The sequence below is a fragment of the Silurus meridionalis genome, chromosome 25 (genome assembly GCF_014805685.1).
Source record: "Silurus meridionalis isolate SWU-2019-XX chromosome 25, ASM1480568v1, whole genome shotgun sequence".
Classification (NCBI taxonomy): domain Eukaryota; kingdom Metazoa; phylum Chordata; class Actinopteri; order Siluriformes; family Siluridae; genus Silurus; species Silurus meridionalis.
Window position 1 is genome coordinate 9,031,767 of NC_060908.1, and position 23,007 is coordinate 9,054,773.

General features: G+C 38.7%; 1 protein-coding gene and 1 long non-coding RNA gene across 2 annotated transcripts; one reads left to right on the plus strand and one right to left on the minus strand.

Moving 5' to 3' along the window:
* Nucleotides 1-1,499: 1,499 nt before the first annotated feature.
* Nucleotides 1,500-2,497, minus strand: LOC124379017. The gene is made up of 2 exons (XR_006924361.1): nt 2,428-2,497; nt 1,500-2,335 (listed from the first exon to the last, which is right to left on the minus strand). It is a non-coding gene; the product is annotated as an uncharacterized LOC124379017 (long non-coding RNA).
* A 182-nt stretch (nt 2,498-2,679) lies between these two features.
* Nucleotides 2,680-22,777, plus strand: prkaa1 (protein kinase, AMP-activated, alpha 1 catalytic subunit). The gene is made up of 10 exons (XM_046839002.1): nt 2,680-2,908; nt 6,889-7,030; nt 12,771-12,864; nt 14,449-14,593; nt 14,711-14,798; nt 15,138-15,362; nt 16,877-17,026; nt 17,511-17,862; nt 19,067-19,193; nt 19,636-22,777. The coding sequence occupies exons 1-10, from the start codon at nt 2,809-2,811 to the stop codon at nt 19,938-19,940; spliced, it is 1,728 nt and encodes a 575-aa protein (XP_046694958.1). The 5' UTR covers nt 2,680-2,808; the 3' UTR covers nt 19,941-22,777.
* The last annotated feature ends 230 nt before the right edge of the window (nt 22,778-23,007 follow it).

The window sequence follows — 23,007 nt, forward strand, 5'->3', positions numbered from 1 at the left end:
AGGGAGGAGCTCGAGAACGAGGCGTTGCCGTGGGAGGAGCTCGGGAGCGAGGCGTCGCCGTGGGAGGAGCTCTGTGGCGTGACTTGGTCCTCAGAGCGCTCGTGGGGCGAGCCGTCACCTTTTAGGAGACTGTGCGACGAGCCGTCGCCTGCAAATGAAGCCGGGGGCAGCGGTTCGACTTCCCCTTCATAGTCCAGGAACTGAGGTGAGTGCTCTGGGGACCCCTTGGGAAGAGAGAAGGTCTGTGACGTAGCATCGCCTACAGAGTGATCGTGGGGCGAGCCGTCACTTCTTGGAAGACTGTGGGGCGAGCCGTCGCCTGCGGATGAAGCCAGGGGCAGCGGTTCGACGTCCCTTTCGCAGTCTCGGAGCGGAGTGGAGAGCTCGGGGGAACGAGAGGTGGCATCGCCCTCAGGGAGACTGTGGGGCGAACCGTCGCCTTCGGTGGAGCCCGGGGGCAACGGGACGACTTCCCTTTCGCAGTCTTGGAGGTGAGTTGAGAGCTCTGGGGGTCCCTTGGGTGAGGCGGAGCTCTCGGGGTCTCTCTGGAGCGGGACCGAGCTCTCGGGGACTCTCTGGAGCGGGACCGAGCCCTTGGGGTCGCTCAGGGACAGGGAGGAGCTCACGGGGTCGCTCAGGGACAGAGAGGAGCTCACGGGGTCGCTCAGGGACAGAGAGGAGCTCTCTTCGGAGACCGGGAGCGGAACGGAGCTCTCTTCGGAGACCTGGAGCGGAACGGAGCTCTCTTCGGAGACCTGGAGCGGAACGGAGCTCTCTTCGGAGACCTGGAGCGGAGCTGGGCTCTCCTTGGATACCTGGAGCGGAGCTGGGCTCTCCTTGGAGACCTGGGGCGGAGCTGGGCTCTCCTTGGAGACCTGGGGCGGAGCTGAGCTCTCCTTGGAGACCTGGGGCGGAGCTGGGCTCTCCTTGGAGACCTGGAGCGGAGCTGGGCTCTCCTTGGAGACCTGGGACGCAGCAAAGCCCTCCTGGAGGTCCGGGTACGGAGCCGAGCACTCACGGTGGTCTTGGGATGGAGCCGAGGTTTATATGGTGGCAGGAAATGAGAGGATAATGTGCTTCAGCTGTGTGCGATTTGCGCTGCGTGCTTGGGAGCGCGCAGCGGCAAAGGCAGCCTCTGAAGGAGGCGTGGCAGGCGGATTCCTGACAGTTAGTTGGATTGGACCATGTGGGCCAGCCTTGTGGGCCAGCCTTGTGCCAGCTCCCCATGTACATCTATGAGCCTTAGCCGCCCATGACCCTGTCGCTGCTTCACCACTGTTCCTTCCTTGAACCACTTTTGATAGATACTGACCACTGCACACCGGGAACACCCCAAAAGAGCAGTTTTTAGATGCTCTGACACAGTCGTGCAATCATCACAATTTGACCCTTCCAAACTCGCTCAAATTCTTTTTCCTGCTTCTAACACATCAACTTCAAGGACAAAATGTTCACTTGCTCTCTATTATATACCACACAATAACAGGTGCTCAAAATTATACATTTGAACTAACAAAAATATAATGTGAATACCAGATAATTACAGAATATAAGCTTTAACATCATATAAAACTACCAGGTTCCATCTTTATTCGGTATCTACTTCCAGCAGTGATCAGCAAGCATGGACAGACTCCATTTCTCTTGGTGTCTTTTCTTCAAGCCTGCGATATCCTGGTGAAATCTTTTCCCATGTTCATTACTCACTGTCCCATAGTTCAAAGGGAAATAGTCTAAATGCGTGTGTAAGAAATTAGCCAAAGACACAGATATGTTACACATGTAATGCAACAATAATGAGGGTCCCAACTCCTGTCCTTATCTCCTATAGGTGATATGCCTTTTTTACTATCATACTGCACTTTTAGGGTGCAAATGTAACCTCACCACAAATGTAGCAGAAGTTATCTGCGTTGTTCACACAGTTTCAAGAGATCTTGATTTCTGAGGAGAACATCACTTGGAACCGTTAGGCAATGACACTTTCACAAGCCACCAAATTTAACTGTATAATGTGTAGATCTGTCCAAGACAAATGTACTCTGCAATAAAAGACCCGTCAATTACAGTTAATCCTGTAATAAACTTTAGTCTTCTAGTGAAGATAAATGTATAAACTTTCATGTTACCATTTTTATTGTTCTACCCTGCTTTGTCGAGAAGTTACAATGCATCATACTTCTCAGACACCCCCTCCCATGTATGCAAATATACTCACCTGTGTATAGATAATTATAAATATTTAACCTGAAAGATCATGAAAAAATATGTTTACAAAATTTGTAAATTTGTAAACCATTTTAATGTATGCTTGTGTCTGATGTTTGTAGTGTTTCTGAAAGAGATTTTGCAAGTAAGAACCTCAGTACACATTACACCCTGTACACAACTTGAACCAAACTTCATGAGCAGAGAATAAATACATACCGGGATACAATTTCGGTCTACATCCATCACACTTCCGGTCCTGGTTTCCTTCCCTCACGTGATCTTCTCGCTCCCTCAGAGGGCGGGGCTAAGACAGACATTAGGACCCATTCGTTTTTTTTTTACGTGACTTTTACGCGCACCCGGAAATCAGACTTTACGGCCTTGTCCCAAATCTCACTTCTAACCCCTTAAGCCTCGCCTACAGGAGTGCACATCGGTGACGTAACAAAAGGCAGACTTGTAGCGTGCGCGCGCGCGAGTCCGAGGGCGTGCATGTGTAAAACAAGAGGATTGGAACACGAGCAGCGGTGTTCGCCGTACGTTTGCAGCGGTCGGTCGGTCCTTAGTCGCTTCAGGTAACGCTCATATGTGTGGAAGATGGCGACGGATAAACATAAACATGAAGGCGGCAGAGTGAAAATCGGACATTACATTCTCGGAGACACGCTGGGAGTCGGGACGTTTGGGAAAGTGAAAGGTAAATTCGTGGTGCACTCGATGCGCTCGGGTTTGTATTGCACGGTCAGGACTGATTAAACATGAAGTGCGGCTGAAGCTAGGAAACTAGCTAAATGGGTTAGCAATACAACGAAGGCGGTTATTACTTTAATAGAGAGCGGTAAATCAGTACCTGTATAGCGAACTTTCATGGAGGTCGGTGTACTTATGAATAGAGCTTCGTGAGGGTTTAGTGAATTGGGCATTTCATGAATTGCGCAAAACTGAAAGGTTAGTAATCTTATAAGGGAATAAGTTGCTTTGGTGTCATTGGCGTCTGTTCAGCTGTTGCCTCGGTGCGGCTCCAACTCGGTGCAGGCTAATAAAGCTGGCTAGCAGTGTAACCTTCAGTTTGGTCTGAGAAGTGTGTTTGATGTGCACATGTTATGACCCAGAAAATTACTGATGTATTTTTACGAGTAACTGAAATGTTACAAATGTACCAGTTACTCTCTTTTAACAGTTTGATACTTATTGTGCAGCATAAGATTTAAAAACTGGGAAGATCTACAAAGCGAACTGCAAGTGAACGAGTGTCCCATGGATCAGTGTCGCCTCTTTTATCTGCCTGCCCTCTGTTAGGCTGAATATTTATCATTACTACAAGACTTTGCATTTTTATCTGTGTTACATTTAATAACTGGTTGTGATTCCATGAAATGTCTGGCATCTGAATGTGGTTTGTATGTGTCTTGCTGTGTTTTAAATCTTGTCACATTTGCAGGCCCACAGTGTGATCTGAATGATCTGAGGAGGAACTGCACAGAAAATCCTAATAATCCGAGAATAATAAGACTAAACATAATCGGAAGTGTGAATTCTTGTACGAACGGTTTTGCGTTAAACCTCCCACCAGTGAACAAATCAGTAAATAGTACACCTCAACAATGATAAAATTACAATGAATGGACATTCAGTGGCATCCAGATAAGGATGGCTTCCCTTTCCAGTCTGGTTCCTGTCTAGGTTTCTTACTCGTACCTTCTCAGGGAGTTTTTCCTTGCCACTGTCGCCACTTATTATTACAGGCACTCAACTAATAAGTGCTAACAGATCATTTTAAATCTGTTTATCTCTTTCTAAAGCTGCTTTGGGACAATGTCCCATTGTTAAAAGCACTATACAGATAAAACTGAATAAAAGAATAGCCTCTCAGAAGCAATAAATAACTTTTCCTTGATATTTTCTGTAGAGCCCTGTACTTCCGGGATTTAAAAAAAATCCCCAAATGGGTATGAAGCAATGATTCCAGTTTTCATTTTTGATACTGATACACACTGATGATCAGTTACTAGAAACGTTAGTGTGGTGTAAGGCAGTTTATTTCACATTACACTTGAGGTCCATGTCCGTCACTATTGAACATGTAAGTCACTGAATTGGATTGGGAAACGTTTAAAATATGACCCAGTACCAGTCCACAGCTTCAGGCCAATATCAAGCCTACAACACATTCACATTGTATTGAGGTTGTTTAGGTTTCCCTGATTCTTTCAGTATTTGTGACACTAACTTTTAAAATAGGCAGCTGGACTTTCAAATCCAATGAACAGTCTATCAATGTAAATTGGGTCATGTGTTTGTGGATGTGAAAGTTTGTGAATGAGGCTTTGTTTATCCAGTGAGCCCTTTATAATCGCAAACGTTTGCAAGCATACTCTTAATTTTTTCTCATGCTGATAAATTGAGATTTCCTTCAGCTGGCTGTAATTTTATCGTACAGTTTTTCTTGCAGAACATACAGAATGGTTAGTTGTTTACAGTCCATGCTGTGTATCTGTGGGTTTTTTTTTAAATCTGTGTGACATTCTGAAGCATATTATTTGCTTATAATTTGTTCGCAGTGGTTCTGCTGTGGAATGCATTGAGCAAACTTGAGGCCATTTACCCGAGTCGGTGAGCCACTTCACTGTGCCTGACTGGCTTCCAAGTTAATGTGTTACCTGAATCGTGCTCAGGTCCACAAATCACTTTTCCTGTCTTTGATCTCTATTTGTTCTTCCACCATTTCTATTTATCTGTCATTATTAGTGGCCTGTTCCCCAACCCTAACCCAACTTTTAGTTTACATTTAAAGCATCATACTAACTTTTTATTTTAATTATTTGCCATTGAAAAGTTTGAGTTTTGTCCAGTGTGTTTCAGAATTTTATGCAATGCTCATCCTATAAATAAAACAATGGTTTTGCTTTCTTACAAAGGAATCTCAGGATTATTTTACTAAAATTAGGCAGTCCTTAGAAGATCATTATAATGCAGTTGGTACACTGCATGTCAAGCAGAAAACACCAGCTACAAACATACTGCCTTATTAGACACCCTTTTCCCTACTAAACCAGTGGTAGTGGTGATCTATAGCAGCCATGATCACAGTGCCGGTGTGTGCTGGAAATGAGGGTATATTGTCTAACTGGTTATTACCACATGCCCGGTTGTGAAGAAACAGCACTTCCTGTTTGCCTGCTGACCGTTATATACTTTTAGTTGTCCAATAAGTTAAAAAAAATATTTTGCCAAACTTTTCGGTTAAAAACAATAATGTAGCTCTGAATACTTGACAAATGAAGTAAGTTTCTTTTTATTCTGCTGTGTAGCCTGTAAACATTGGAACAGTGTGTTTTCTTCAGGACTATGGTGCAACTTATAACAGTACACAAAACTGCATACAGTGCAGTTACTTAGTAACGTGTAAGACCAATGCAAGGAATTAATATGCAGGACGTGACCTGTAAAGTATAAGTAACATAGCAGCAATGTTGTAATGTTCCACAAAGTGACTTATGTAGCTTTGTAAAGAGTAGGTGTTCAGTGGTATGGGTTTTAAGTGTTTGACTATTCCTGGTGAGTGTTGGAAGGCAGCATGATGATTAGCAATCTGGCTGCCACAAGGGAGAAACTGTGCAGTCTACTGGTGGTGACACGGATGTGCCTCGAACTTCTGCCAGATGGCAGCCAAGTGAAGAATCCGTGGAATGGGTGAGAGGGGTTGTCTTAAAAACTGGTGGCTTTGCAGAAACGGCACTTGTTGAATGAGGTGTTTATGGTGTGTAGAAAAAAGTATTGTTTTTGTTCTGCTGTAGGGTCTTGTGGTCAGAGACATTTCCTGTTCCACAGTTTTGTCTTTGTATGATGCGGTATTACAGCTTCCCTTCATTGGAAGGAAGGCACAAACATGTTCCAGCATGACTGTGTCATTGTAAACAATGAAAGGCCCATAAAGATGTGGTTTGCCAAGTTTGGAATGAAAGCACTTCAGTGGCCTGCATAGAGCCATGATCTCAACACCACTGAACAACTTTGGGATGAACAGAAATGCTGACTGCTCCAGGCCTTCTCACCCAACATCAGTGCATGACCTCACTAATGCGCTTGTGGATGAATAAGCACAAATCCCCATCCCTATGCTCCAAACCTTTTTTCTTCCCAGAGGAGTGGGGGTTGATATATCAGTGAAGGGGAAAGTAAATCTGAAATGAGATGTGTGTGATGGTCAGTCGTTCACAAGCTTTTGTTTATGTATGGTTCCATTTCCAGGAGGAAAGTACATCATAAACAATGCAGTTATTATTGTGGGTAAAAGGTCAAACTAATTATATTCGTAATGTCATTTAAATTTAATTAAGTGCTTTTTAAGTGCTATTTATTTTTAAATAAAACAAGAGTAAGGGTAAGCAAGAGTAGGATTTGAATGCGTCTTTACCAGGTTTATGAAATGCAGCAGGACACGGGCTTCAGTGTGATTTAAAGGCTTTTTAAGTGAATGTGTGTGAAGAATCTGTTATACGTGATGAGAAAATGACTAGAATGATGTGTCAGAACTGGCCTGTTGCCTTCTGTGATATTTCTTGTTAAAGAAAGTTCTACTTGGTTTGATTGATTTTTGAATACATTTTTCAAATCTTTCACACTGTTTTATTTGTCAACATATGTCTTTAAAGCAGTCTGTGTGTTTCCTTGTAGTGGGCCAGCATGAACTGACTAAGCACCAGGTAGCTGTGAAGATCCTGAACAGGCAGAAGATCCGCAGTCTGGATGTAGTGGGCAAGATTCGCCGTGAGATCCAGAACCTCAAGCTCTTTAGACACCCACACATAATTAAACTGTAAGTGTCGTTTCTGTTCAATGCTCGGTAAAGCCTAGATAGGACAGTGCTATCATAACCTTGTCTGAATTATTTCTGTGTTTATTATTGCCTTGTATTGTAGGTGAAAAGAAATCCTTTGAGTCTTTCTGTGATTCATATTCCATAACTGACACGGTTGAATAAATCGAGGCCTGCAACTGGATCACACTGTGTCACAGTCTGACATCTTTTTCTTTACTTTCAGCCTTCACCTCACACCCTTTTTACTGTCCAAACACCCTCTGACTCACTTTCTTAGTCACATTGTTTCCTTTTATTGATTCCTTTTTGCACTCAGACTCACTCGATGCACTTTTAGTGCTCGGTTCATGAGAAATGCTTGTTTTTAAACAAGTCTTTGTCTAGCAGAAAGACTTTGCCGAAAGAGCTATTTTTAATTGCCGTGTATTTCCGCAGTCAGATCCCCTGTGACCAAATAAGCATTTTTCTCATAGCTCATCTTAAGAGGTGCAAAAGGCATGTAATTATAGGCTGGCGATGGAAGCAGAGGGGGTTTGCTTTTTACCCCCTGTTAGATTTGAGAAAACGGTTAAAAAAAAAAAAAAAGCTTGATGCAAAACTGTGATTTTTTTCTTTTCTTTTCCCAATCTACATTTAAACATGAAGGGTGGACAAAGAATAAATTCATTAATAAATAAAAGCTTTAATGTGCTGCTCAGTATTGTTTGTAGCTCAGCCATTATCTACCAGAATAACAAAATTCCATAATAACGCAATACAATTGTAGTGTATCTCTCTCTCTCTCTTTCTCACTCACTCACACTCGTACACACTTTCTCTCTCTCTGTCTCTCTCTCTCTTTCTCTTTCTCACTCACTCACACTGTACACACTCTTTCTCTCTCTGTCTCTCTCTCTTTCTCTTTCTCACACACTCACACTCATACACACTCTTTCTCTCTCTCTCTCTCTCTCTCTCTCTCTCTCTCTCTCTCTCTCTTTTGGCGGTTCCACTTCAAAAACGTCGACTTAATAGGGTTGTCGAGATAACCGAGGGCGAGATAACCGGGTTCCACTGTATATATATATATATATATATATATATATATATATATATATATATATATATATATATATATATATATATATATATGTATGTATGTATGTATCATAAATAAAAATACATTTCAGATTACTCTTTAAAAAAAAAAAAAAAGTGTTTCCTTTGTTTTAGTTTAAATTTTTTAAACTTTGGAAACTTTCTGCTTCTTTCTTTGGCCTGAATCCTATGGAAACCCGATTCTGCCGCATAAAAACATAAAAAACTTTTTTTTTGTTATTTTTTTCCTTCACAATTTGGAGGTTATTGCAATTCTGACTTTTTTTAAATCCTTAACATCTGACATTTCTGGTACATCCACTGGTAACCATGTTGTTGGCCTGAAGTTTGAAGCTGTCGGTGTATGAACGATTGTGTCTTGTTCTGTCTCCTCCAGAGCTGATTGTTAGGTCTCTCCAGGGATTGGAGGCTTGGTTTAACACTAGGGCTACATAATTTGGGGAAAAATGTCATGTTGCAATTATTGTGGTCAATATTGCGATATGCGATTGCAATATAATGGTATCATGAGTCCACTTGATAGGTGGAGGAAATTGTACACAAATTGTGTATTTTGTAAAACTATAAAAGTTTTCAAAATACTTTTGTTTTGACAAAATTACATTTGCATTAATGTCAATTTTCACAAAAATAGTTGAAACATTTTATCGACACAAACAGGGACTGCCCTGCCACTGCCCGTACCCATTTAAATTATATACCTGTTTATGTGCTGAAGTTTAAGACGGTATACATGCATACACATTTACATACTTGAAGTCAGGCAATTTTGCAATCATTATTATTAAATGTATTTAACCTTTTTAATGGAAAAATGCCCAGGGTCCCAAAAGGCTACAAACGGCCCTGTTTATGCAGGATGTAAAAGACAAGAGGGGGAGAGAGAGAAAGGGAGAGGGAGAGGGGGATGGATGGATGCCGGGCAGAGCTGCCTGTGTGTATGAGGATGTGTGTGGGGAAAGCTGAGGTTGCCAGGTGAAGGCATGTGCGTGGGTTACAGGTTGGCGTCAAGGAAAGCTGTTCGTTACTGCGAGTGTGTGTGTGTGTGTGTGTGTGTGTGTCCCGGCGTGAGTATGAGGGAAGGAAAGTGGTGAAGCAAAATTGAATGAAAAATAAAAGAAAGCTCTGTCTCTTGGACCACGGCCTGTCGTCTCTTTTTTCCAACACGGAAACAGTGAGTTCTGTTCCAGATTTGTCATATTGCCATGTGATTGAGCTACTTTAATTTAGCAAATCTTGCCCAGTTTCTTTCTCTGCTCAGTGCTGGTAATCTTGAAACTAAAATATCGGCATCATTCAGAGCTAGCTTTTTTTGGCTACCAGTTCAGTGTCGGTTTGATCAGTTTCTATGTTCACCTGGTCTCTGTGCTGCACACTGGAACGTGCACTGCCTAAACTACTACTACTTCTGTGGTTTAAATGGCGGTACTACTGCCTAAACCGAGACTATTTGTTTTTTGTTTTGTTATCGGCACAGAAAATCTGCAAACTGTTCTCAGAAAGTATGTGTCCACACATGCACTTATTGTGCGTGTGTGTGTATATATAATACACCCCTCATATTTCAGCAACCATTTTAGTATATCTTCTCAAGGGACAATACTATAAAAATAAAACTTTAAATTGTCAAAATTACTCAACATACAGCCATTATTGTCTAAATAACTGGCAAAAAAAGTGAGAACAACCTAAGTGATATCAGCTGTATGTCGTATAAGCATGCAAAGCCACATGTACCATTCATCATGTTCATGTTTTTGTCTGCTTGACAGACCATACGAATTGTGTATCTTGTATTAGAGCAGTTAAAATTTGGTGCTTTGAGTACAATTCTCTCATACTGACCACTGGATGTTTAACAAGGTACCTCATGGCAAAGAACTCTGAGGATTTGAGAATTAGAATTTATGCTCGCTCCACAAAGATGTCTCAGACTATTAGAAGATCGGTAAAACCTTGAAACTGAGTTACAGTACAGATGCTGGCTTCAAAATCTGATGCGACTATGATAGACTTAGACCTGTTTGGCTCAGATGGTGTCCAGCATGGTGTTGCCCTGGTGAGGAGTACCAAGAAAATTGTGTCTTGCCTACAGTCAAGCATGTTGGCGGTAACATATAATGGTCTGGGGCTAAATGGGGAGCTGCGGTTAATTGAGGGAAACCTGACATTCTAACATTCTGAATATTGATACTTTGGACACAGTTTTGACGTGCTCACTTATAGTGTACTTACTTTTGTTGCCAGTTATTTAGACAATAATGACTGTATTTTAAGTTATTTTCAGATGACAGTAAATCTGTACTGCTATAAAAGCCTCGCATTGAATATACACTGGCGATCAAAATTAGAGAACAATTTATAACAATTGAACAATTCTGAAATAATGTCATCTTCACTGCTCAACAGTTGAAGGAGTTTTTGTCCTGTCTATACCATGCTACCAGAACACCTTTTCCACAAAATAACTAAGGCATTAAAAAAAAAAAAACATTATTTTTCAGAAAACACACTGGTCAAAATTAGAGAACACTTTCAGATACCTCCCAGTTATTGGTGTTAATCTGGCACCTGGTGCTAATTTCCTTGATTATCTGTCAAACCCCTATTTAACTGTCAGCCTACCTTCCAGTTTCACTGACTCTGCAAGATGGGTCGTTCTAAAGTGACTGAAAGCCTCCGGCAGCAGGTTGTCCAGATCTCAATGGCAATCGTTTCCCCACTGCAGCTGGAATTGCTCAGCGCTGAACAGGGTAAGGATCTGTCTCGTCATACAGTGCCTCGACGTTTAAGAGCATTTGGACTGAAAGCCCACTCTGCAGTGACCAAACCTCTCATTAGCAGAAAGAATCAAAAGGCTAGACTAAGCTTTGCTGAGGAGCATGTTGTGTGGACAGAGGAGAACTGGTCCAAAGTTCACATCAGTGATGAAAGCAAGTTTAATTTATTTGGGTCCGATGGGAAACATTATGTTCGGTGACAAACTGGAGAAAGACTGAACCCAAAGTGTGTAAAGAAGTCAGTGAAAAGTGGAGGAGGAAGTGTCATGGTTTGGGGCATGTTTTCTGCAGCAGGAGTTGGGCCTCTTATACAGCTACATGGCAGAGTGAATGCAAATGTTTATCAGAACCTTCTTCAACAACATATGGTTCCTTTCCTGCGTTCATCACCCAATCAGCCCACAGTGTTCATGCAGGACAACGCTCCATGTCACACAGCAAAACGGGTAAAGCAGTTCCTTGAAACTGAAAACATTGAAATATTGACATATTAATAGCTTCATACTAATTGCTGACTGTTGTAACCTTCAGAAAATTTTGTTGTAATCTTTTTCCATGCTACAGTCATTGTTGTTCTCTAATTTTGATCAATGTGTTTTCTGGAAAATAATTTTTTTTGGAAAGGCCTTAGTTATTTTGTGGAAAAGGTGTTCTGGTAGCATGGTATAGACAGGACAAAAACTCCTTCAACTGTTGAGCAGTGAGGATGACATTATTTCAGAATTGTTCAATTGTTTATTAATTGTTCTCTAATTTTGATCGCCAGAGTATATCTAAGTTTAATTTCTGTAGTATTGTCCCTTGAGAAGAAGATCTACTAAATCGGTTGCTGAAATGTGAGGGGTGTACTTACTTTGACATACTGTATATATGTATAGAAATGCCAAGCTCAATACTAACCTTCAGCTGAGACTTTGTTAGATAAAAACTGGGTTTTTCACTGTTTAGTGCACCAGATTCAGTGCTAATCTAAAATGCAGTCTATTGGGAGCATGTATAATTGCATTTGAATTGGGGACAAAACAAACATTTATGAATAAATTAGTTTAAGCAGGTTTTTTTCACGCTGCAGTGGTTTTCATGTCTTTTCCTTCAATTAGGAGAGCGCACTCAAAGGATGCAACCGTCGCCTGTCTATTTTCATTTCCAGCTCTAGTCAAAGCATCTCTGATGTTCTGGGGTCTATTTGACATAAGTTTGCAGGGCTTCATGCTTTCATTCGCTAGTCTCTCACCACAGATTACACACTCGATTCTCACTGTGTCCATTGCTTCAAGGTAACTGTCCAAATAAGTCCTTGTTTTCTTTTTAGAACATTCATCTTTATCTTCTCCCTGGTGTTTTGCCATATTTTCTCTTTGCTTTTTTTTTTTTTTTTTTTTTTATTTAAAGCTACGTCTAGACGTTGCCACTCATAATACGCTGCAAAGAATTCTCGACGTTAAGGAAATTTCTTCTCTTTTCACATATTCATTATTAAAAAAATATTTCGAATTGAATTATTTATCGTGCTGTTATAAATTTATTGATAAATAAAAAATAAATAATAATAATTTGTGTGTGCTTGGCGACCCCTGGAAAATATTTAGCGACTCCTAGTGGGAGTCGTAACCCCCGGGTTGGGAGCCAGTGGTTTAGCAAATTATTGTGCTAATGCAATGTATACTATATACTATCATGTATAATATTTAACATGATTCGGTACTAATACAGATTATAAGCCGATTTTTTTTATTTTTGTGTTTATTTATGCGTTTATCCATAAGTAACCATGTTATGTGGTATATTTTAGATGTACGTTCTCTAGAAGCCAATCATGATTTATTTATTTATTTATTTTTTGCTCTTTTTTTTTGCAGGTACCAAGTGATTTGCACACCAACTGACATTTTTATGGTTATGGAATATGTGTCTGGGGGAGAGCTCTTTGACTATATTTGCAAAAATGGAAAGGTATGAATTTCTCACTTATGTACACCAGTATTTTTTTAAGCTCAACATGTAGGACCAGATCTTTCTTTCTCACTAAATACATAGTCAACAAAAATTAATAGATAAATACAAGATGATAATCTGTGTGTAATTAAAGGTTTGTGAATGTAATTTGTTTTATGTTAATATTTAATATTAACTTTAATATTAACATCATATTTTCTTTATTTATGTTTGTTGTTTTCCTTTTTTTTCCTTTTAACGTTTGTATTTCCATGACTGTATCTGAATGTGGAGGCTGTGACACATGTCTTTGTATTGCCTTTGGGGGATCAATATTACTTCAATGCCAGTTGTTTTGAATAAGCATCAACACTACCTGCAGCACACCAGCATGAAAAGTCACTGAGTCAGAGCTGGCCTGTCTGAAAATGCAGTTTCAGATACCCTTTCATATAGATGGTTTGTAACACTGTTGTGTACTGATACAGAGGTTGCCCTTATAGTGGATGGTTATGTGTAGCAAATAGCCTATTCTCAGAAACTTATGAGGCTCATGTCAAGTGGCAGCTACAAATGCACTGCCATTTATGGCTTGGAAATAGCATTTATGAATTTTTCCATCGTCTGGTGACCTTTGATAATGACACTTTTTCTGGCCAAAATTCCCGTGGAATTCACTGCTTGTGGAAAGGGACATGCCAACTAGTAGGTGGTTAACCTTATCAAGGTGAAGCTTGATTGTTTGTGGACTTTGCTTCTGTGTGGCAATAGAAAACAGGAAGGGGGTTTGTGGTTATTTTATGCAGATTATTGAGGAGCTTCTAATTAGCGCAAATAAATATTTGCTAGCACAGTTACAGTGGTGTTTAATAGAATAAAGCAATTAAGCCTCTTAAACATAATGGATATATTATACATTAGCTTCTGTAAAAAAAAATAAAAAATTAATTGCATATAAGAGAGAGAACCAGAGTAGAAGCAGAGGAGACAGCAAATAATTGACTCAAATTTCCAGAATGTCATGAAGCTCTACAATGCACAGAGTTACTATGGAGTCTTGACTCCGCTAGTCTACCAGTCTAAAAAATTACAAATCGTAGTGTTTGTGCTATTAGCATGAAAGTTCCAGCTTTGGGACCTGATTAGTTTAAACAGATTGTGCAGGTGAGGAGGTGAGAAAGGTGAAGAGGCTAAAGGCTTAAAGCACTGTTACGTGTCTGCCTTTTTCTAGGTAGAGATGAAGTGAGATCTAAATTCCATTGCATTGCTATCAGCAAGTAGTCAAACAGCATGTGGATAATGTAAGAAACCATTAACCAAAGTAACTAAAATGTAGATCTCAGCTTCTTATGACCTAAATCTTGGACACCATAAAAAAATCATGGTTTTCGATATCTAGTCACACTTGCTAACCAAGCTTTCATTCAGGATGGACCAAACAAGCGAATGTAAGTTATAAGTAAAGTATAGTGTGCTCTAGGACAGATTGACAAATTTTTTTTCCATCAAGTGCCACAATGAGTATGCTAATCAGCAGTAATGATTATGTAATTCTCTTTTGATGGATTTGAAAAACTTTGAATGCCATGTTCTGCTCACCAGCTCGATGAGAAGGAGAGCCGTCGTCTGTTCCAGCAGATTATTTCAGCAGTGGACTACTGCCACAGACACATGGTGGTACATCGAGACCTCAAGCCAGAGAACGTCCTCCTGGATGCTCATATGAATGCGAAAATCGCCGACTTTGGTTAGCAGCAAAGCATATTATATTTGTATTTATATTATATTTAATATTTACTTTGGATTTCATTTAGCTACTGCTCCCATTAGCGTTTAACCGTCAAAAATCATGTCATTTGTGTAGGATTGTCAAATATGATGTCGGATGGGGAGTTCTTGCGGACCAGTTGTGGCTCCCCGAATTATGCAGCTCCAGAAGTCATCTCAGGGAGGTAAAGTATTTTTTAAATATCTCAATCCGTGCTATATTTTAAATAAAAAAGTTATGTTGTTCCGTCTGAATACTCATTTAATATAAATATATAACCATTAAAATGGATATATGGTTAGCAGAGAATTTTTTTGGGGAGAAATCCTGTACATGCACAAAGTGACTGTACAGGATTACTGTTTGAAGTAGTATAAAGTCATATCAAATCAAATAGGCTTTTATTCTCAGTTCAACCATATACAATACAGCTCCTGTTTACCCTTATTTATATTTCTTCTTTTGATTCTAATTTTAAAGTATCTTACACACATTTGATTGTATTTCATATGTTTGTGCTTAGGCTGTATGCAGGACCTGAAGTGGATATCTGGAGCAGTGGAGTGATCCTGTATGCACTGTTGTGTGGAACGCTGCCCTTTGATGATGACCACGTGCCAACACTCTTCAAGAAGATCTGTGATGGCATCTTCTTCACCCCACAGTACTTGAACCCTTCAGTTATCAGCCTTCTCAAACACATGCTGCAGGTGGACCCCATGAAGAGAGCCACCATTAAAGAGATTCGGTGAGATTTCTCTCTCTTTCCTACACAGGCCCACATGTGCACAAAACAAGCTTGCTCTGTATTCATAGGCAAATTAAACAGTTTCTACAGAACCTACAGTATAGTGCAAAAATCATAGGCAATATTTTTGTACACAATTGGGTAATGGTTGTTTATTTTATATTTTACATTTTGAGTCGTTACAAACCCAGTTTATATTACATTACTTTTCCAACGAAAAAATTAATTAAATAAAAATTGTTGTAATATTTTAGACTTATTACGTTGTGTGGGTTTTACATGCGAAAATGTGGCAGATTGTCTCAGATTCTCCAGGACGCTCAATAATATTAATAGCTTTCCATATAAAGCTACCTGAGTTAAAATACAAAAAAAATATAAACATCCTCGGCTTCTTCATGCGTGTCTTCACATGGTCACATAATTGGCTTATTGGATAAATGCAGAGGTTATTTCTATAAAGTGTATAATAGAGTGGAGCAAACATTATCAAAGGATAAGTGGAATAAAAACTAAATCTTTAAGTTTGTAAAAGCAGCCTGACTGTCTGTTTTGTGATTCTATTATACAAAATATTAAATAACTGTTTACGATTTCTATTCAGATTTTTAAGCACTTATTTTTAAGTAACTTTATACTCTGTTTAAAGACCCCTGCTGCACTGCTGTGGCTGATTTTACTTTTACATTTATGACATTTGGCAGACTCTTTTATCCACAGCAACTTACAACATGAGCAGCTCAAGGGCCTTGCGCTATTCAGTTTGGTGGTACTGGGTTTTGTGGCGTTCTGATCCAGAGTCCAATGCTTTAACCACTGTGCTAACACCTCCCTGTTCCAGCAGCATCAATGCTGAAAAATGATCCACTACAAAAAAAAACATCTGTTCAGTAGGACCAAATTTAACAGTCCTGATTTACCTCCAAAGAGACAGATGGTAAATACTTTGACATGTTTGTCACACTTTAATGTTTCAGATCATCAAACTAATTTAAATATTAGTCAAAGACAATAGAAGTGAACACAACATGCAGTTTTTAAATGAAGGTTTTTATTATTTAGGGAAAACAAAATCCAAAACTACATGGTGGCCCAACCAGTTATTAGGTTTAGGGGCAAACACTTTTTTACACAGGACCATGTAGTTTTACTAATATTTAAATTAGTTTGATGATCTGAAACATTCAAATGTGACAGTTTTGGGGGCATCTTCTTTTTTCTCTCTTATCTTGTTTTAAGGTAGGATGAGTAGTTTAAACAGGACCTACCTAAGTATCTATTTTGATGATCTGAAACATTAAAGTGTGACAAACATGGGAAAAAATACGAAATCAGGAAGGGGCAAACACTTTTTCATACCACTGTACAGTATTTGCATACTTGCAAAGTGCATATGTGAACAAGAGAAATAATAATAAAATAATGTGATGCTGTTAATTAATTTTGAGACATTCTGAACCAGTTTTGGGGGCATCTAAAGGCTGTCTTCTTTTTTTCTCTCATCTTGTTTTAAGGGAGGATGAGTGGTTTAAACAGGACCTACCGAAGTATCTATTTCCAGAGGACGCATCTTACAGTACCAATATGATTGATGAAGAAGCACTAAAGGAGGTGTGTGAGAAGTTTGAGTGCACAGAAGAGGAGGTGCTCAACTGTCTTTACAGGTGTGTGTATCTAACATAGAAACTTGAAAATGTATAAAGTTAGAAATGTTTACTCACAGTGAATATGGCCATCCCCGATAGCAAGAGGATCCTTATATACATCATTGGTTAAATATGATGCTACTTTTAGAAGAAGAAAGTGAATAACATTTAGAGAGAGAATGAGTAACCTTTTGGAACTGTATGAAACTACAGTTGGCCTTCAACCAAATGTAGTTTAGGCTATAGGTAGGCACGGAGACCAAAACCTGGTAACAAGTGCACTGGAGAGGTGCATTGGAGAGGTTTGTGTTGTTTAATCAATTTTTTATTTAACATTTTCAAACATTTAACATAATTCAAACATTTTGGCCAAAAAAAAAAACATCTATCGTATATCTGTCATCGGCTGCCCTGATTTTCTAAATATCAGCATCCGCCAGAAAAAAATCTCAATTTCCTTGTCTATCCATCTCTTAATTTCTTTAATTTTTTTTTCCTGTAGTCGAATGAATCAGGATCCTCTTGCAGTTGCCTACCATCTGATCATAGATAATCGGCGCATTATGAGTGAAGCCAAAGATTTCTACCTGGCCACAAGTCCCCCTGACTCCTTCCTTGATGATCTGCCTGCTCACCACTTCGCCAAGCCTCACCCAGAGCGAGTGCCATTCATGGTGGCTGAAGCTCAACCACCACGACCACGTCATACTCTGGATGAACTGAACCCCCAAAAGTCTAAACACCTGGGAGTCCGCCGTGCTAAGTGGCATTTAGGCATTCGTAGCCAGAGCAGGCCTAATGATATCATGAGTGAAGTGTGCCGGGCCATGAAGCAGCTCGACTATGAGTGGAAGGTAAGGTGGAAGTGAAGGCTGGAGGGTGAAGTCTGTAGAACATTGCAAGGTTGTAAAAGGAAGGATGGGAAAGTAAACCAGTTCTCCTATATATTTAATGGTCAACCAGAAGCTTGAGAAAAGCTATTACCAATCCTTTAATGTTTTTACCCTACATTACCTTCCACTTATATTTAGTGTTTTACAGCAGTGTGTTTATTTTTATTTGTCTTTCTGTATGCTTTATGTCTAAGAAATAAGGGCAACAATCTGCTCTTTCTGAACCTAGTGTTCACATTAGTTTTCGGTGCATTTTAACAGTATGAAGTGACACCAGCATGACTATTAACTGCTGTTTAACAAAGAATTGCTAGCATTTGTGAGAATTAACTCTTATGCCTTATGAAGTAAACGCTTCCAATTTTGTAAAATGTTTTGCCTAATAACCTCCCCAAAATTGCAATTAAGACCAGCATTAAGATTGTAATACTTATACACTCATTGCTCACTTCGGCAGAACTGGACCTAATTTTCCCTGTCTTCATATATCAGTTACTACAAATTCTTGTTCTTTGCTGGCAGGAGTAGGATCTAATGTGTTCTTTTGCTGTTGTAGACTATCTACCACAGGAATTGATGTGTTGTGCTTTCTGAGAGAATTTTCTCCTCACATTTGGTTAAAAAAAATAAATAAATAAATAAAGTTTTATAATAAAGTAGTAAAGACCTCCATTCAGCTTAGGCTAGGTCTAGGTCTGGTGACTCTGATTTCTCCCACCCTCAGCAATCAGGGTGTTTTTGCTTTATTCTGGACAAACTTTAAAGACAATTGTGTGGGGACCACCGTTTCTGAACATTGAAAACTTGCCCATCTCGCAACAACCTCTATGCTACGGTTAAAGCTAATGAGATCATAATTTTACCTCATTCTGTTGCTTGATGTGAAATTAATTGTAGTTATTGGCCTACTTAATAATTTTATGCATTGTGTCATTGCCACATGATTGGCTAATGGGAAAACTAAAAAAATGATCAAGTTTTACTGTTAAAATGAATGATTAGGGTATATTTTATATATGAAATGCCACTCATCCTTAAGTAAACAGGTGTGAATCCTGATCATTTAAAACCTTAGTACAATATACTTACTACTGATATCATGTTAGTGTTGCTTTTTATATATAAATACTGTCTTGAGAAACTGGATTATTTTGTGTTATTCCAGGTTGTCAATCCCTATTATCTCCGTGTGCGGAGGAAGAACCCAGTTACGGGCCTGCAAACCAAGATGAGCCTGCAGCTTTACCAAGTGGACAGCAGGACCTATCTGCTTGACTTCAGGAGCATTGATGGTAATGCAAGCTGCTCTAGAATAAAATATTTTACAAATTTGTTATTGATATAGATTGTCTCATGATGTTTGACTTAAATCATTCAAAAAGCAGGTTTTTATCAGATTTTTAAAAAGAATTGCAATTGTTAGAAGTATAATGGTGTAGGTGATTGAGATGTAATGTTTACACATTGACAGACCTTTTTTTCTTTTGATTTTTCAATTGTGTTTTAAGGGAAATTTTTCTATATTCCACACATTTATGTCAATGTGCTAAACACTTTCTGTCATAATTGTCAATTTAATTAAAGCAAATTGTGTGTAAATGGATAATAATGGGGATTCTAATTGATGGGAAATTGTCTTAATTAGATAACCATACTATATACTAGAAAAAGAACAGCATCTGTATTTGTTTTGTGTTTTGACTGCCATAATTATTCTTTAATTTTTTTTTAAAGATGATATTTTGGAGACAAAGTCAGGTTCTGCTACACCACATCGCTCTGGCTCAGTTGGCAACTACCGTACTACCCTAAAGAATGATAAGGGTGAGCGGAACGGATCAGAGGAGGGAATAAAGGGCGAAGGCTCAGCCCCTTCTACACCTCCAGTGGGTGGGGCTAAGCAGGCTGAGGGCTCCCTTGCTTCTTCGCTGACTTCTTCAGTTGAGTCAGCAGGAGGAGAGACATATCCACGGCCTGGCAGTCACACCATTGAATTCTTCGAGATGTGTGCTAACCTCATCAAGCTGCTGGCGCGATAACTTAACGTTGCTCTGACACCTTTTTTTTTTTTTTTTCCCTCACTCCTTCTTTGTCTTTCTGTTCCTCTCTCACTTCTTGGATTTTCTACCTCTTTGTCTTTCTGTCTTTAGCAGACTTGATTTTTTTCTCCCATTTCTCTCTCTCTCTCTCTCTCTCTCTCTCTCTCTCTCTCTCTCTCTCTCTCTCTCTCCATCTTACCTCTCTTCTTTCTTTCTTTCTTTCTTTCTTGAGTGTCTTTAGAGCAATAAGCATGCAAGCAGACATCTAACGTCTCTATGAATTTCACACGCACAACCAAGCTGACTGGTCTGTGGTACTGCTGCGATCTGTTTGATGGATGAGTAGGTGAAGGCAGAGTCGAGTCTCTTCAGAAAGGGAATGCATGTTTTTCATGCCACAGCCAAGAAGTCTAAAAGATTGTCAAGCCACTTTATACTATATATAGAATATTCTTTTAGAGCTGGTTTTACAATTGTTCAGTGGTGGGCTTGTTGGCCATTGGTTGAGGTGTTCAAATGTTATACACTGAGTTAGTTGTACTGTATATAACGACACCACAGGTAAAGAGCGAATGAGGCAGAATGCACTTTTGCACAGGTTTTTTTTCCTCTTGCTTCTGCTGGCCAATGTTATAAAAGAAGCAAGTAATTCAAGGAAGGGGCCATCTTAATGAATGAACATGTAATGACGGGGCTAACTTTGATCAAGTGGGTAATGAAGTGGCATTCTTTAATGAGTGGGCCAATTTTAACTTGTTCATTCTGAGGAAGTGCAATGACCCTTCCTCTAACCATTTTCATAGAAAATTTCTTTTTTGATGTTAACAATCTTGATTTTTAATACTAAGTTCTGTTTTTTTCTTCACATCATATTAGACTTCTTTGCATTGCTCACATTTTACACATATAGATATAAGTATATACAGAATAAAAAGGCATTTGGATATATATTTAACAGTGCTTTATGGGATGGTATTTTATATTGAAATGATAAGGGACTAAAAGATTCCTTTTAACAGCTGGTTGTTGATTCAAATGTTTTTTGATGTTTTATTGCATATACTGCTTCATCCATTTTTAAAACTTTGCCTAGATGTTTTACAAAACAATGTAACAGCTTAAAAACAAATACATGCAAAATTGACTGAATTCTCCTTGTATTATTATATTTTCAAAAAAAGCTCGTCAGAGACAAAAATATGTATTAAAGAGGAAACGTGTTCTTTGAGGAATAGACTTCTGACTTGATTGCTTTGGTAAAAGTATTAGTACACAATTACAAACCAGATACCCAAGAGGCATTTCATCCATTTTACAAGTAAAGGGAGGGATAATCCAGAAATGATGTGATGTGCTTACTCCTCAGAATTAGTCAGTTGCTGGTGGGAGGTCCATGCTGACTCTAATACTTGTACAATGCTAGAACAAAGTATCTTTACAAAATACACTGCATTACTGACTTAACCATAACTGTGTAGCATAAGCAGCTATGGTCTGTATTTTTTGGTATGTACCAGTTGACATGGAAATATTGGTGTTTTAAAATTGGAGAAAGCACAGTCTGTATGTCTGTTCTGGTTGAAGTGGCCTATCTATCTATCTATCTATCTATCTATCTATCTATCTATCTATCTATCTATCTATCTATATAATTTTTTTTTTTTTAAATGTACTTAGAGTTTGGGCCTATAGATTTTGAAAATTGAGTATTTTGTGATTCTTGATCTTGTGTCTTTTGCTTGATAATTACATTTATTTTCCAAGATAAAATAATTTAGATAAGTAATGCAGTTCTTCAAAACCAGAACTCATAACAGCATCATTAAAATGATAATGGCATTAAAACTGGTTTTTATTATATCAGGTTCTTACCCAAGCAATTATACCTCATTTCGGACTTTTCCCTAATTGCATGTTTGTCATTCTCTATTTGTAAAGCAGTACAGTGCAGTATGGACCGCCATATTTTCCGGCACGAGGAATATTTGAAAAGAAAATTTTATTAACTCTGAAATACTATTCATTACAATGTCCATTTATAGTATTCACATGTTACTTTCCCAAAATTAAGGCAGAAGCACAGTTTCAAATATTTTTCCTGGTAATTGTACTAATTTGTTACAATCAGTTGTACAACTGGACAATTAAGACTACAATAATCCATCTTGGATTCATATTTATCCATAATTTCTGACTATCATATTATTGAACTTTAATCAGCACATAGCTGTTACAATGGATGTGTATTTCAGCAGTGACATGACCACGCTTTATGGTGGTTACACACATTGGTACACTGAATATGTGTTGAGGTGTCACTTTATCACCACTATACTGGGCTGTTTATTGTCCCAAAGAGAAGAACATTTTTCATGGTCCACAAAGTTGTCCGAGCAATTGATGGCTTTTTATTACATTTTTAGGTTCAAAGTTGTTAATTTTTTTATATCTATTAATTTTAGTTATTTTTCATTTTATTTGATCTCTTGCACTAAAAAAATCATGATAAATTTTGCAAGAACTTGCAGCCATATAAGAAAAAAATCAAACATTGTCAATTTATTTTAGTGAACAATTCCTCCTTTTTTTTTTTTTTTTTTTTTTTTGCAAAGGGGAAATCATAGAGTCTGATTTCTGATGTAGCAGATTTTTCCACATGCTGTGTTTACTGTCTACTACAGAACTCAGGTGAAGAACATCTGGGGGCTTTGTCTTAACTGCTTAAAGACACTTTGTTAAATATAAAATTGTGGAAAGTGAGGCTGGCAAGTGTCAAATTCCTTAATGTGTTTAAAGAACATTTTCCATTCAATTGCCTAATAAACTTCTAAATTGCATCAGCTGCTTGTGTCTTTTCCTTATTATGACTACCAACCACCAAAAAAAAAAAAAATCTTTAATAAAAAGACCTATAAAGAGGAGTGAAACTTGTTTGTGGTGTGAAAAAGGTTGGGGAGCGCAGCTATACCACAATTGAAATGAATAAGTATGTCAATAAAATGTCAAAAGTTGATTTCTTTTCCACCACCAGGTGTGGCTACTGCCTCAATGAAGAATGAAAGTCTGC